The sequence below is a fragment of the Camelus ferus genome, chromosome 12, assembly GCF_009834535.1.
Source record: "Camelus ferus isolate YT-003-E chromosome 12, BCGSAC_Cfer_1.0, whole genome shotgun sequence".
NCBI classification, from domain to species: domain Eukaryota; kingdom Metazoa; phylum Chordata; class Mammalia; order Artiodactyla; family Camelidae; genus Camelus; species Camelus ferus.
Window position 1 is genome coordinate 21,279,627 of NC_045707.1, and position 15,014 is coordinate 21,294,640.

Sequence of the window (15,014 nt, forward strand, 5' to 3'; positions counted from 1 at the left end):
TTATATTTACCTAACTACTATAACCATTAAAATATACATTTGAAATAAGATTGGAGATCGAATATTCAGAAATAATAGTTACATTTCAGAATTAAAGGTGACAGCTAAATTTTTTTTTCTAAGTGAATTATAATATTGTCTTATATTGGAAATAAGGGGCAAGCATAAAATGAAATCTGTGAATTCCATTAATTCCTGGCCACAACGAAGGTCAAGATTATTTACTAAGTTAGTGAGGGAAATACAAGTTCGTGATGAATTAAAATAAATATAATTTCTGTTTGTTCATTTTGCTGTGAATACTAGACAGCATTTTTGACTTAAGCGATGAAATATACTTGATAAACCTAATATAGTCCACTCTTTATATTGGCATATAAAAGTTTCACTGAAACTTTACTTCATTCCAAATGACTACTTCTCCACCTTTGGAAACAAAGTAATTTCTAAAGAAATCTGGAATTTTAAAACAATTTGGTCACTGGACGTAATGAACACATTTACTAATTTTGGGTTAGCTACATTCATTTCTGCAGCACTTATGAGCACCTATGCTCAGTGCTAGGTAGACTCAGGTGAATTAGACCTAGTCCTGGGAATCAGGATGAGAACACCTAGTGGTAAATAAAGACAGACTAGTAGAGAAGTATGACTAACTACAAAGTCACAGGTGTTCACACATAACAAACAAATTTTACTTGTGAAACACCATACAAATATTTTGAGATACATTTCTTCAAAATCAAGGACTCAAACATAACCATAACATCATTATCACACCTAAAAAATTAAAACTAATCCCTCAGTATCAAATATCCAGTCAATATTCAAATTGTCCCTGCTATCTCATTTTTAATATATTGTTTGAATCGGGATCCAAATAAAGCCCATATGCTGCAATTGACTGATAAGTCTCTGAAGTGTCTTTTAACAGAAAAGTTCAATATCCATCTTTTTATTCTTGCAATTTTTAGTAAGACTATCTCATAGTGAAATATATTCTAAACAAGATACAATTAATTTCTAGTTGCCACTCTTTTTATGATGTTGGTAGGCATTAATTCATGAATAGATCAGGGGTGGGCTAACTGAGATCCACAGGCTAAACATGACTCATCATCTATTTTCGTAAATAACATTTTACTGGAACACAGTTATCGTTGTTCATTTAGGTGTCACCTATGGCTGTTTTTGCACCCAAAACAGCAGAGATGAATAGTCTCTACAGAGGCCAATTCGGTCCACAAAGCTGAAAATATTTACTGTCTGCCCTTCTACAGGAGAGTCTGGTGACTTCCCAGGTCTTCATTAGGTCTTCTTTAATTTTGCTCAGTAATATTTTGTAATTTTCATTGCAGTAAAGTAGTTTTTGTTAGGTTTATTCCTAAGTACTTTGATCTGTTGTAAACACTATTTTAAAATTTAACTTTATTTGTTGCTGATAAGTAATTGGTTTTTCTATATTTACCTTATATCCCGCCACCTTGTGAAACTTAATTTTAATGGTTTATCAGTAAAATTTTTGGAATTTTCTACATATTTAATCATGTCTTCTAGACCATTACAACTTTATTTCTCTTTTTTTTTTCAACTCTTATTCTTTCAGTTCTTTTCCTTGCAGTACCACACTAGTAAGACCTCTAACATAGATATCCTTGTCTTGTCCCTGATCTGAAAGAGAGAGAACTTTGAGTATTTTACCAGTAAGTATATTTATAGCAGGTTTCTATTGCTAGTATTCTAGGAGTTTTTTTAAAATCATACATAGATACTGAGTTTTATCAAACATCTTTTTTTTTGCATATTGCTATTATTTTTCTATTTTATTCAGCTAATACCAAAATTATTAGTAAGTGATTTTCAAAGTAAAATTGAAATTGCATTTGAAAGAAAACTCCAGCCTGGCCTTTAATTCCCTTTTAGCATATTGCTGGATTGGACCAACTAGTATTGTATTATTAAAATTTGGTATTATGTTGTTAATATTGGTAAAATATTTATTGGTAATGCCTTCTGGAGCTACAGTTTTCTTTGTGGGAAGGTTTCCATTTAATGATTTAATTTCTTTAATCAGGGCAATTCAGATTATCTATTTCTTACTGTTTCAACATTGCTATATTTTTCTGAAAATTTGTTCATTTCATCTAATTTTCAAATTATTACATAAAATTGTTCAAAATTAATCTTTTAAAAACTCTTTAGACTCTGCTATAATGTACCCCTTTTCCCAGTATAGGTGGATCTGTACCTATTTTCCTTTTATTCTTGATCAGTCTTGTCAGGACTCATCTTTAGTTTACTGGTCTTATTTCAGTGTTCTTTACAACAAGTCAACTTTGTTCATTCAGTGCAATTTTTCTATTTTATTACTGTCTACTTTATATTACTCTTTCTTAATTAGGCTTAATTTTCTTTTCTTCTCATGACAACAGTCTTTCTTCTTTTCTAGTATTTGCATTTAAGCTATAAAGTTCCTTCTAAGAATGGCTTTAGCCATTCTTTTATGCCGTATTGTTATTATCATTCAGTTTAAAATATGCCTAACTTTACTTCTTCTATCTTCTTTGATCCAAGGATTACTTAAAAGTATATTGTTCCATTTCTAGGTAGATGAGAGATCATCCAATTATCTTTTTGTTACTGACTTCTAAATTCCCCTAGGGGAAAGAAAATACACTGAAATTTTTCTATCATTAGAAATATACTGAAATTTGTTTGATGGCCCAGAATATGGTTAATTTTGATAAAAATTCCACTTAAAATTTTTTTGTGTTCTGCACTGACTAAGTGCAATGCATGTCAATTAGGTCATGGTGGTTAATCCTGTTGTTCAAATCTGCTTCCAAGCTCACTCATGTGTTGTTGGCAGGCCTCAGCTCATCTCCAGCTGTTAGCAGAAACCTCAGTTACTCATTATGTGAGTCTTTCCATAGGCTGCCTGTGTGGCAAATGACTTCACTCAGAGTGATAGATCCAAGAGAGAGCAAGAAAGCACTCCCAAGTTAGAAGTACCAGTATCTTTCATAAACTAATCTCAGAAATGACATACCATCACTTGTGTCCTATTTTACTGATCACACAGGCCAACTCTAATATGACATAGAAGATTACACAAGAGTGTGAATACCAAGAAGGGGCAAAAACTCAGGAGCATCTTTGAGGCTGTCTACTACAGTTCACCCTCTGGCACTCAGTCACAGTCCCACCCCACAACATGCAAAATACACCCTCCCCCTGCAAAGGCCCTCACTAGTCTTCTCATTGTAAAATCAACTCAAAGTTCAGAAACTTGTCATCTATATCTGATCAAGGTGCAGATTCTTGGGTATCATTCTTTAAGCATCTCGAATACAGTTCCTTTTGCTCTACAGGCTTGTAAACTAAAACATAAGTTCTCTGTGCCACACAAACCCAAAATAAAATGGTGGGGCATGCAGAAGATAATCTTTTAGATATTCCTGTTAAAAGCAGGGAAAGCAGGGGATACAAAGAAGTCAATAGTCCACAGAAATACTGAAATCCACCCGGGCAAATACTGGAAGCTCCTTGATAAAAGGGCTCACTTTACCCTTACGTGAAAATGACTCTTCATGAGCAGACCTGGTTCTGCCTTCTGAGTAATCCTTTTTTCATGAAAGTTAGCATCTGTTTATAGCTGAGTAAATTCTTAGTCTGATTTCTTGCTTGTTGAAGTGTGGGAGGTCAAAGGTAATTTTATACTGTCTCTGCAGTTCAAAATGGCAGTGGTTCTTGAAAACACAGTGGGTCTCCAGTGGATCTCACTGAAGTTCATCCCAGCAGACAAAAGTCACACCCACAAATGTCCTCTAGTTAAGTACTTTCTACCTTGGGTTTATACTGAGAAGTCTGAGGGACATCACCCTCAAGCTTCTTAGAAGCTCTGCTGTTCCTAAAAGCCATATATTGAAAGGAAGTATGAAGTACACCTTGAAATTCTTTAAAGGGCCTTTTGTCTGAACAGTATTGTGAGGCACCACCTTTGACTTTTCTGAGGTCTTAACAAAGAAATTTTCCAGTCACAGCCCTGGCTTCAACTTTAGACCATGCTTTCCTAAGAGTGTCTTGAGTTTGACCTTTGCTTGGAAGTATTTCTTTGTTTTAGCATTGTTTGTCATATGCAGAGACTAATCTTCAAAACTAGAAAGTCTTGGTTCCTTTTTATTTAACAGTCCTTTATTTAGCTTCTCTCTCTTTTCTCACATCTGACTATAAACAGCACAGAAAGAAACCCAGTCATACATTTTGGCAGACTGTTCAGTTCATTAAATATATTTTTTTACCTTTTGTTTACTGCAGTTGACATGTTGTTAAATGTTTCTGCCACCTTGTAACAAAGATCACTTTATTCTGAGTTCCAATAAGATTTTCCTCACTTTCCTTTACGATCTCACTGGCAGCCTCCTCAGAGTCTAAAATTCTACTACCAATTTATTCAAGGCACTTTAGGCTTTCATTAATACTCTTAAAATTCTTACAGCTTCTACGCAATGCCCAGTTCCAAAACCACCACATTTCAAGTTTTTGCTATGGTAGTACACAACTTTCAGGTAACAAAGTTAGTACTAGCTATCTGTTACTGCATAAAAAATTACCTCAAGTTTATCAGCTTAACAAAGCAGACATTATCTCACATACTTTCTGAGGGTCAAGAATCTGGGGCTGCTTAGCTGGGTTGTTCTGGCTTGTGATCTGTCATGAGACTGTTGTCAAGCTGTGGACTGGGACTTCAATTATCTGGAAGCTTTCATGAGACTGGAGGATTCACTTCCAAGCTCACTTACATTGTTGTTAGCAGGCCTCCATTTCTCTCTATTGGCCAGAGATCTCAGTTCCTTAACATGTGAGCCCCTCCACAGGCTGCCTGAGTGTGCAGTTGAATTTCCCAGACTGAGAAATGAGAGAGAGCAAGAGGGTGTGCACACCCAAGATGTTAGCCAAAGTGTCTTTTATAATATAATCTTTTATTTTTAAATGAGATACAACTGACACACAACATTATATTGGTTTCAGGTGTACAATATAATGATTTGATATTGTATACATAGTGAAATGATCACCACAGTCAATCTAGTTAACATCTGTCACCTTACATAGTTACACTTTTTTTCTTGTGATGAGAATTTTTATTTTTTAATTTAATTTTACTTTTAATTGAAGTATAGTTGATTTACAGTGCTATGTTAGTTTCTGGTATATAGCACGGTGATTCATTTATATATATTCTTTTTCATATTCTTTTCCTTATAGGCTATTACAAGCTATTGAATACAGTTCCCAGTGCTATACTGTAGGACCCTGTTTATCTATTCAGTGTATAGTAGTCTGCAGCTGTTAATCCCAAACTCCTAATTTAGCCCTCATTTCCCCTCCCCCTTTGTTAACCATAAGTTTGTTTTCTATGTCTGAGTCTGTATGTTTTGTAAGTAAGTTCATTGGTATCATTTTTTTAGATTCCACATATAAGGTATATCATACGATATTTGTCTTTGTCTGACTTACTTCACTTAGTATTAATCTCCAGGTCCATCTGTCTCTGTGATATGAAATTTTAAGATCTTCTAGAACTCTTAACAACTTTCAAATATGCAATATAATATTTTTAACTATAGTCACCATACTGTATAACACATCATCACGACTTACTTAGTTTATAACTGTAAGTTTATACTTTTTGACCTAAAATCTAATCTTGAAAGTGATATACTGTACCATGGCTTTTGCTGTATGTCACTGGCCACAAAGACCAATACAATACTAAGATCCTGATACAGTGTGGATGGGGACTACCCAACGATGTAGATATGAGAAGTCGGAGATAACAGGGGTTGTCTTGGGGGCAACAACCTTAACTTATATGCTAATGTTGTTACATACTTAAATTTTATACATATTTTCACCCTCATAAGAAATTATTGCTATTTTAAACAATCTACCTAAACATTTATTCACAGTATTTACTCTTGCCAGTCAACATTTTTTCCTATGTCTCCAAGCTTCATTTTGGAGTAGTTTTTCTTCTATTCTGAAGATTGTTTTGTATTTTTTTTTTTTTTTACTGCATGTCTATCAATTTGTTTATATGAAAATGGCTTTTTTCCATCATTATTCTGAAGGAGTCTTTCCTTGGTCATAGAATTCTAGGTTAGCAGTTATTTTCTTTCAGCACACTGAAGATATTCCATTAATTTTTGGCTTTCATTTCTCTTGAGAAATCATTTATTTGTCTTACCCTTACTTTGAAAGTTTATATATCTTTTTTCTGGCTACTATCAAGAATCTTTTTTTTTTTTTTCCCCAAAAAAGTTTTGTTCAGTATGGTTTTGTTTGTATTTTTCTAGCTTGGAATTCATAGCATTTCTTGACTCTGTAGTATGATATCTTTCATTGCTTGTGGAAAATTCTCAGCTATTACTTCCAGCATTACTTGTACCCCATTCTGTCTTTCCTTTCCTTTAAGGAGTCCACTTATATGTATTTTGTTAAATTTATTCAGTGTATTTCATATATCCCTCTGTTTTTTTCTCTATTTTCCATTCTTTTGTCTCTTTAAACTTAAGTCTATAGATTTTCTACTGATGTTGTCATTTAGTTTACAATTCTCTCTGTTTCTGCTTAGTATTTCACCCAAACATTAAGTCCTTAATCCTTAATTTTTTCATGTTATTGTTCAGTTTTAGAATTATATTTGGTTCTTAGTAGTTTTGTACTTCTTTAAAAACTCTTTAATTTTTTCAACATAACAAGCACAGTGTTTTAAAGTTTCTGTCTGATAATTCCATTATTTGGATTCCTCACGGGTCTGTTTCTATTATCTGTTGTTTATCTTGGACTTTGGTTCCATTATATTTTCTTTTCATTTGCCTGTTTTGTTTTTGTTTTAAATTAAATGCCTGACATTATTAACTGAGACATTTTAAAGATGATTTGAGGCCCAGGAAGATGGTTAACTTTGCTTCTCATCACAGCTACCAATTCCAGATTCCTTAATACAATACAATCAGATTAGTGAAATTCAAAGCTGGGTTTCAGACTCTGAAAGACTAGTCTATTTTTTAAGTTCCAACAGCATCAGAGTCTGCTTTTTGAGTTCAATGGCATCAGAAACATAGTAAAACTGGAAATTCCCAGACTTACTGATTTAATCTTGGAGGAAGATACATTTTAGTAAACATTCCATGTAATTTTTACACACAAAATTTGAGTTATAAGTTGAGTAAATTACAACTACCTTATTAAAAACAAATATATAGCCTCCTAACAGACTTTTTTCCTTTCTTCCTGTGTAAAGTTTTCATGATTCTTTTTCTTCTTTAATTTAATTTGCTTATCACAGATTTCAAGAAATGCCACTTATGGCCTCTTTCAAAAAAGAAATGCTAATGGAGTTGTTGATTGATTTGTTTACTATACTATATGTATGCTACACTTATTAAGGAAAAAAAAGTGTGTCATTAAGGCTGAAGTAATACAGTTTAACACATTTGAAGATATTTCACATATAGATTTTCTTTTATCCCAGGAATGAACTTCTAGACAGTTTTACAGCTAAATAGTTTATCCTTCAAATGGTTAAAACACTTAATTCTCCAGTAACTACAGATAAAATGATAGGCCATTTTATATATATATTCTTAGAAGAGAGGAGAGATAATTTTGAAATGGCTACAAAAAAAGGCTGGGTGAAATTAAGGAATAAAATGGAACTATACTAAACTAAATCAAAGGCACATTCACATTCTATTTAGAGAACAAGATTCAATTCTATACCTAAACTATAGATATACAAATACGAATTGTTAATACAGCAACTTTGTAGCATCAGTTCCAGATAATTCCAAATATGTTTGGTCTACTAGAGGTTTATACCATTCTGTTATATAATTTGACTTTTTAATCATTTTTATGTGGAAATAAAATCAGATAAATAATTATGCTCTACTCAAATACACTATCAAATACTTGTATAAGGCTGGCACACCTACTTTAAGCATTTGGTATTATTCTACTATGCAAACACTGACACTTTCATAAATGACTTAATTCCAAAAAGTAAAGAAAGTGGGTCACTGTTAATGTTTCAAGACTGTATGGCACTTTAAAATGGGGATAAAATACCTGCATTTTTTTCAACTTTGAAAAAAATTTTATGTTGTAAAATATTTCTTCTACTCATCATTTCATTATTTTTAACTTTTTTTTTTTTTAAGTCAAAAAAGCAGTGCAGCACAGTGGGTAACAAAACAGAGTCAGGCTATGTAAGTTGTAAAATGATGTGACTTTCTTAAAGACCCTGAACCTCTCTGCCTCTGTCCTCATTTCCTTATCTATAAAATGGGGGTAATACTTAGCTTAGAGAGTTTTTTTATGAGGATTAAATTAGTTAATAATGTATGATATGCTTGTAACAGTGGATAGTATATAATAAACCTTCTCTATGTGTCAGGCATTATTATACAGTGTACAGTAACATTTTGATGGTCTTTTTCTCCAAGATAAACTGATGAGGCTTCTTAAGTCACTGAATTAACAACAAAATGTAAACTGTTAAGAAAAACGTTTGTATTCAGTTATTCTTAATACGTACCTTTCGTGCTATTGGTTCCTGACCTTCCATCAATGTGTACCAGCTGACAAGTTTATTCCAGCCTTCAGTTGGCAATAGTATGTAATCCAATTCATCAATAAGATGCTCCTTAAGTGACTGGGCATCACCATCTGCAAAAGGAAAAATAAACTCAATACATAAAAAGAAACAATACTACATATCTCTAAATACTTCGGTTGCAAACATTACAAATTTTTTAAACTCATGAAGACTATTTTAGGCAGTTAAATAATGAGTTTTGAACAAAGTTCTGAAGAGGTTCACATTTAAGTCTACATATTCCAACTGCTGCTGTACAAAGTTTCAGTGTGTACCATAAGTCAACCAACAATATTTAAAACATAATTTTTCTTTTACTGGGCTCTTAAAAAATACTACAATGTAATTGTTAACCAAGGAAGTCTGGATCTGAATAAAGATTGTTTCCCAAATATTTTAAGTACCAGAGATCCCATGGTAATAGTGGTCACTCTAGCATTAGCTGATGAAGAAAATTCTGAAGCAAATCAATAACCTTTTACAATGATGCCAAAGCACCTGGGCTGGGAACCAAGATGGAAATCATAAAAGGGCATCTTATGAACCAATTCATTACTCCACAGAGCCCCTGATCTAGATTCCTCCTAAGATCTAAAGCAGAAGTAGTTGTTCAGATGCGGTTCTAATTCTATAATCCATTTTCAAAATTCCAGTTAAACTAAAATGTAGTACAGGGCAGGCCAGAGATCTGGAAGCAATACCTTGAATTACACCTATATCACAGTCCTAATCTGAGACTCATTTATTATCTGGTCCTTTACTTGATTTCCAAAGTGCAGAAATGAAAACAGTTTACTGAGTTACTTACAACATAAGAAGATTCTCTCATTCTGAGCCAGCCTTGAAGTAACAAACATGGGAAGCAAAACTGCTCTTGGTACTACTTCAGTAATGAGAATGTACTATTATTAATTAGAAATAAGTATAAAACAAGAAGGAAGAAAAATGCTGAAGGAGTTAAAAGAAAGTTATTTACTGGAGGATCAATCTATGCTCAAATAATCATACTAAACTTTGAGAAAACTATGTTTCATGAAGAACAGAAATGGGAAAACAGAATTTTTAGACTCAGTTTTTTTTAAAACTTTTAGCTGTAACTTTTAAATTCATGATCAAAACTGACAATTTGGAACAGATTTTCAGAACCCTCTGAAAGTGAAAGAAACTCTTAAACCCCCATATGTATCATGTACTATCACATATGGGCGATAACCATGTTATAGCAGTCAATTTTCAAAACAATCCTGTAAGATAGGTAGCTCTCTGTTTTAGATTAGAAACTATGTTGAAGGAAATTGAGTAACTTGCCCAAGATCATTCATAAGGAAAACTGCAGGTACTATGAAAGGTGTTATTAGGGAAAACCATTTTATCTCTTAATTTTCCAAACAATATTATGAAGTAGATATCTCCATTTCGCTTAGTAAACAGATTCAGGTATTAACTTGCCCAAGGTCACATACAGAAAACTGTAGAGACTGGATTCAAGCATGTATCTGTTTACTCTAACATTCATTTTCTCTCCACTATAACAGACTACCTCGAAGAAAATTTAAGAAGAGGAAAAAAAAAGTTAAAAAAATTAAGACTTCTATTCTGTTCTCCACAATAATTTAAGAGTTTGGGTAAATGATTTTATTATGTACCAGAATCCAGACAGTTATATATATCTAGTGGACGAAATAAAACGATCAACGCATTTTTAAGGGAAGAACAACCCTAAATTAAGCATAGAACAGCTGATTTTTGTTACGTCTGTGTTTGTTGATATAAAAGTGATAGATAGTAAACTACTACAATAGATCTAAAGTGTAAAATCTGATAATTTTGACATATCAAAACAACTGTGAAGCCATCATCACCACCAAAATGATGAACATATCGAACATTTCCGTCAGTCTCAAAGGTTTCTTTGGAGCTTTTTTTCTGTCCTGTCCATCCAGGTCCACTGTCCTATTCGCTGAAAACTATTTATCTGTATTTTGCAAATATAGCCTAATCTGCATTTTTTAGAATCTCATATAAAATTAGTACGTAATGCTTTGTTTGGCTTCATTTGTGCCACATGATTATCTTGAAATCTATTCATGTTTTTAAGTAACAATATTTCATTCTTGTAAATTGCTGAGTAGGATTTCATTATACGGATATTATATTAAATTTGTTTATCCATTCAGCTGTTGATGGGCATTTTGTGTTGTTTCCAATTTTCTCTATTACACATAACACTGCTATGAATACCTGTGTACAAGTTTTCATTTGGATGCTTTCATTTCTCTTGTGTAAATACCTAGGAATGAATGACTGGTCCGTCCTAATGGGTGTTAAGTGGTATCTCTTGTGATTTTGATTTGTCTTTTCCTAGTGATTAATGATGTTAAGTATCTCACCTGTGCTGCTTATATTTGGAGAAATGTCTGTTCAGATCCTGTGCCCATTTTTAGTTGGGTTATTTGTCTAATTAATGTTATGTTTTAAGAGTTATTTATATATTTTGGATTCTAGCCCCTTATCAGACATGATTTTCAAAAATTGTCTCCCATCCTGTGGATTGCCCTTTCCTGTCTTGATGGTGCCTTTAAAACACAAATTAATTTTGATGAAGTCCAATTTATCTATTATTTTCCTTTGGTTCCTTGTGGTTTTGGTGTCAGAAAGCGTCACCTAATCCAAGATTGGAAAAGATTTACACATATTTTCTCTAAGAGTTTTATAGTTCTGGCTGTTAGATTTATGTCTTTGGTCAGTTTTTAGTTAATATTTGTACATAGTGTGAGGTAAGAATCAAACAGATTAGAGAATCCGAAGTAGATCCACAAGTATACGGTCTATTGATTTTACACAAAGATGTGAGAGGAATTCACTGGAGAGAGGACAGTCTTTTAAACAAATGCTGCTTGAGCATTAAGTATCTATTTGCCAAAAACACCTGAACTTTGATTTGTACGTGGATGTTCAGAGCAGTGTTTTTTACAAAAGCCAGAAAGTTAAAACAACCCAAATGTCTATTAACTGATGGTGAGGTAAATTAAATGTGTATCTCCACACAATTTGTGAATATGCCACAAAACAGAGAATTGTATAATGTAAAAGGATGAATTTTATGGTATGTAAATTCTATCGCATTTTTTCAAAAGCTTACTAGGCACGTGATTGGGAATTATGTTGAATCTGTAGACTGAGTGGGAGAACTTAACAATATTGAGTTTTCTGATTGACTAACATAATTTCTCTCTTTATTTAGGTTTAAATTTATCTCATCAATGTCTTATATTTTTCAGTGTACGTGTCTTGCATATACTTTGTCAGATTTACCTGTATTTTATATTTTTGATGCCATCATAAAATGTATTTTTAACATTTCAATTTGTGTTAGTTCACTATTCATTTGGAATGAGCTTTGGTAGTTTTCATCTTTCAACGAATCTGTCTTTTTTATCTAATTTGCTGAATTTAATGGCATAAAGTTCGTAATATTCCTTTATTGCCCTTTTATTATTTGTAAATTCTGTACTGATGTTACCTCTCTTGTTCCTAATATTGGTAATTCTGTCTTTTCCCTTTTTCTTCTGATCAAACTAGATTCTATAAATTTTATTATCTTTACAAAGAACCAATTTTTGGTTTCTCTATTTTTCTGTTTTCTCTTTATATTTAATTTCTGTTCTCAACTTACTAGCATTTTCATTCTACTGTTTAATTTAGGTTTAATTTGTTCTTATTTTTAATTTCTTAAGTCAGAAACCAAGGTCACTGATTTGAGAACTTTCTTTTCTTTGTAAGTATTAAGGATTATAAACTACCCTCCACGTACGTTTTTAGCTGCCTTCCACAAATTGTGGTATGTTTTATTTTCACTTTCATTTAGTTAAAAATATTTGCTAATTTCCCCTTTGCATTCTTTTTGACCCTGGGTTACATAGATGTGTGTTAATTTCCAAATATTTGAAGATGCTCCACCCATCTTTGTTACAAACTTCTAATTTATTCCACTGAAGTAAGAGAAATTTTGTATGATTTAAATCCTTCTAACTTTTTTGAGACAGGTTTTATGGTGCAGAATATGGTCTAAATGCTTCATGAGCACACTTGAAAAGAATTTTCATTATGTTGTTCAGTGGAGTATTCTATAAATAATTAAGTCAGGTTGGTTGGTTTATTTCATTACTACTGTTCTGTCTACACATTTTCTACCATTTATAGAGAGACAAGTATTGAAATATTCATCATATGGATATATTTCTATTTTGCTTTGCAGTTCTATCAGTTTTTGCTTCATGTATTTTCAAGTTATGCCATTAGGTGGGTATATATTTAGGATTACTATGTTCTCTTAACAAATTGTCCTGGCCCATTTACGATTATGAGCTGAACTTTTATCCCTGGTAATGTTATCTGTTCTAAAACTTAATGTCTGATATTAATATAGCCACTCCAGCTTTCTTTTGATTAGTGTTAGTATGTGTATTTGTTTTCTATTGCTACATAACAAATAATTACAGTGGCTTAAAATAACACCCACTTATATCTCAAAGTTCTGTGGGTCAGAAGTTCAGGTGAGCTCAACTGGGTTTTCTGCTTAGGGTCCTACAAGGAAGAAATCAAGATGTCAGATAGGCTGGTCTCCTATCTGAAGGCTCTGGGGAAGAATCTACTTCCAAGCCCATTCAGGTTGTTGCCAGAATTCAGTTTCTCATGGCTACAGGTATGAGGTCCTTGTTTCCGTGCTGGCCTTGGGCCCAACGCCTCTCTCTGTTCCTAGAGGATGCCTGTCTTCCTTCTCATGTGCTCCTCTACATATTCAAACCAGCAGTGAGTCCTTCTCATGCTTTGGATTCTGACTTCTTCAGCTACCAGTCAGAGAAATCTCAGCTTTTAAAGGGCATGTGTGATTAAATTAAGCTCCCTTTTGTCATACATAGTCACGGAAATGGTATTTTACCCTATTCACAGGTTTCACCCACACTCAAGGGGGACATGATTATATAAGAGGGAGGGTCATTGGATGTCAGTCTTAGAATTTTGCTTATCACAACATGGCATTTCTTTTCCAATCTCTTAATTTATTTGTATCTTTATATTTAAGATGGGTTTCCAGTGGACAGTATACACTTGGGTCTTTTTTTTTTTAAATCCAATCTCAGTCTCTACCTTAAATTGGGACATTTACATTAAATATGATTATTCATAGAACTGAGTTTAAATCTACCATCTTGCTATCCACTTTATGTTTGTTTCATTTGTTCTTTGTTCCTTTTTTCCACTTAAAAATTTTTTTAAAACATTGCTATTTCTCCTCATTATGTATCATATTTTTCGGTTTCTTTGCATTCAGGTAAGACTTGGTTGAATCCAAGGCATTCTAACTTTTACCTTGCTGGATGCTGGGTATCTTTGTATTCCTGTAAATACTACTGTGTTTTGTTCTGAGACACAGTTAAGTTACTTGGAAATAGTTTGATGCTTTCAATTTAGAAGGAAAAAAGAGTTAATTTTGACCTTCTATAGAGGTAAACCTGTCCTTTGCAGTCTACCCTGTGATTTATAAGGTTTTCCACTCTGGCTACTGTGAACACATTATTCATGGTCCTATATGAGTGAAACCGAGGATACCCATCAGTTAGATCCACTAAACTACAACTTGCTTAACAAATAATGAACTGTAACCTGCCTTCATTGATGAAGTTCACTTTAATTGTTTTTACAAAAACTTGTTATGTCCTCCAAGCCTCACACAGCCTAAACAATAAGATGTTTGCATGAGTTATTTTTCAGAAACTTGGAATAAGCTGTGTCCAGTTTTAGGCAGAGCTGGCTAAGACTAAGACCACCGACTTCCTAATTGGGTTTGTGTGAATTACTGCTCAGTGACCTACTAACGTCAGAGGGCCCAAAACTACTCCAGAACATGCTAATGCTGCCATTTTCTGAACATGTATCCCACAGAGAAGCAAGGAGCTTAGTCGCACCTGCACAGTATGACGATTACCTCACCTTTTTCTTATCTACAACTTCCTTTCCTCAAGCTCATGCCTCAGACTACCTGCTTCTTTATCCCACAAATACCTGGAGCCCCTCACCATCAGGGAGGTGGATCTGAGATTTGTTTTCCTGACTCCTCCCTGAATAAACCTTTTCTCTGCTGCAAACCTTGGCATCTCAGGGTTTGGTTTGCTGCACATTTGGGAAACAAATCTGATTTGGTAACATGAGCCTCAATTGCTGTCCCTTCTAATTCTTTGGGTGGTTCTTTCCCTGGCCTTAGGTAGCTTCTTCACATACATGCACTGGTCAACAGTCAGCTGAAGGCTCGCAAGAGAGCTCCTATAAATCTCTAGGTTGCTCTTTC

The 15,014-nt window shown here is 33.4% G+C and overlaps 1 protein-coding gene across 7 annotated transcripts in view; it reads right to left on the reverse strand.

Moving 5' to 3' along the window:
- The window catches only part of USP15 (ubiquitin specific peptidase 15), a 108,950-nt gene that overhangs the window by 72,863 nt on the left and 21,073 nt on the right, over window positions 1–15,014 (reverse strand). For 5 of the 7 annotated variants that reach the window (XR_004324535.1, XM_006192376.2, XM_006192375.2 and 2 more), the window contains exon 3: window positions 8,606–8,736. Coding sequence is in view for 5 of the 7 variants with exons in the window: in XM_006192376.2 (XP_006192438.1) it covers window positions 8,606–8,736 (131 nt within the window). In the remaining 2 variants the exon portion in view is untranslated. Of the gene's footprint in view, window positions 1–4,802; window positions 5,025–6,076; window positions 6,912–8,605; window positions 8,737–15,014 lie in introns of those variants that run through there. The other 2 variants (XM_032493134.1, XM_014565752.2) reach the window with 2 other exon arrangements.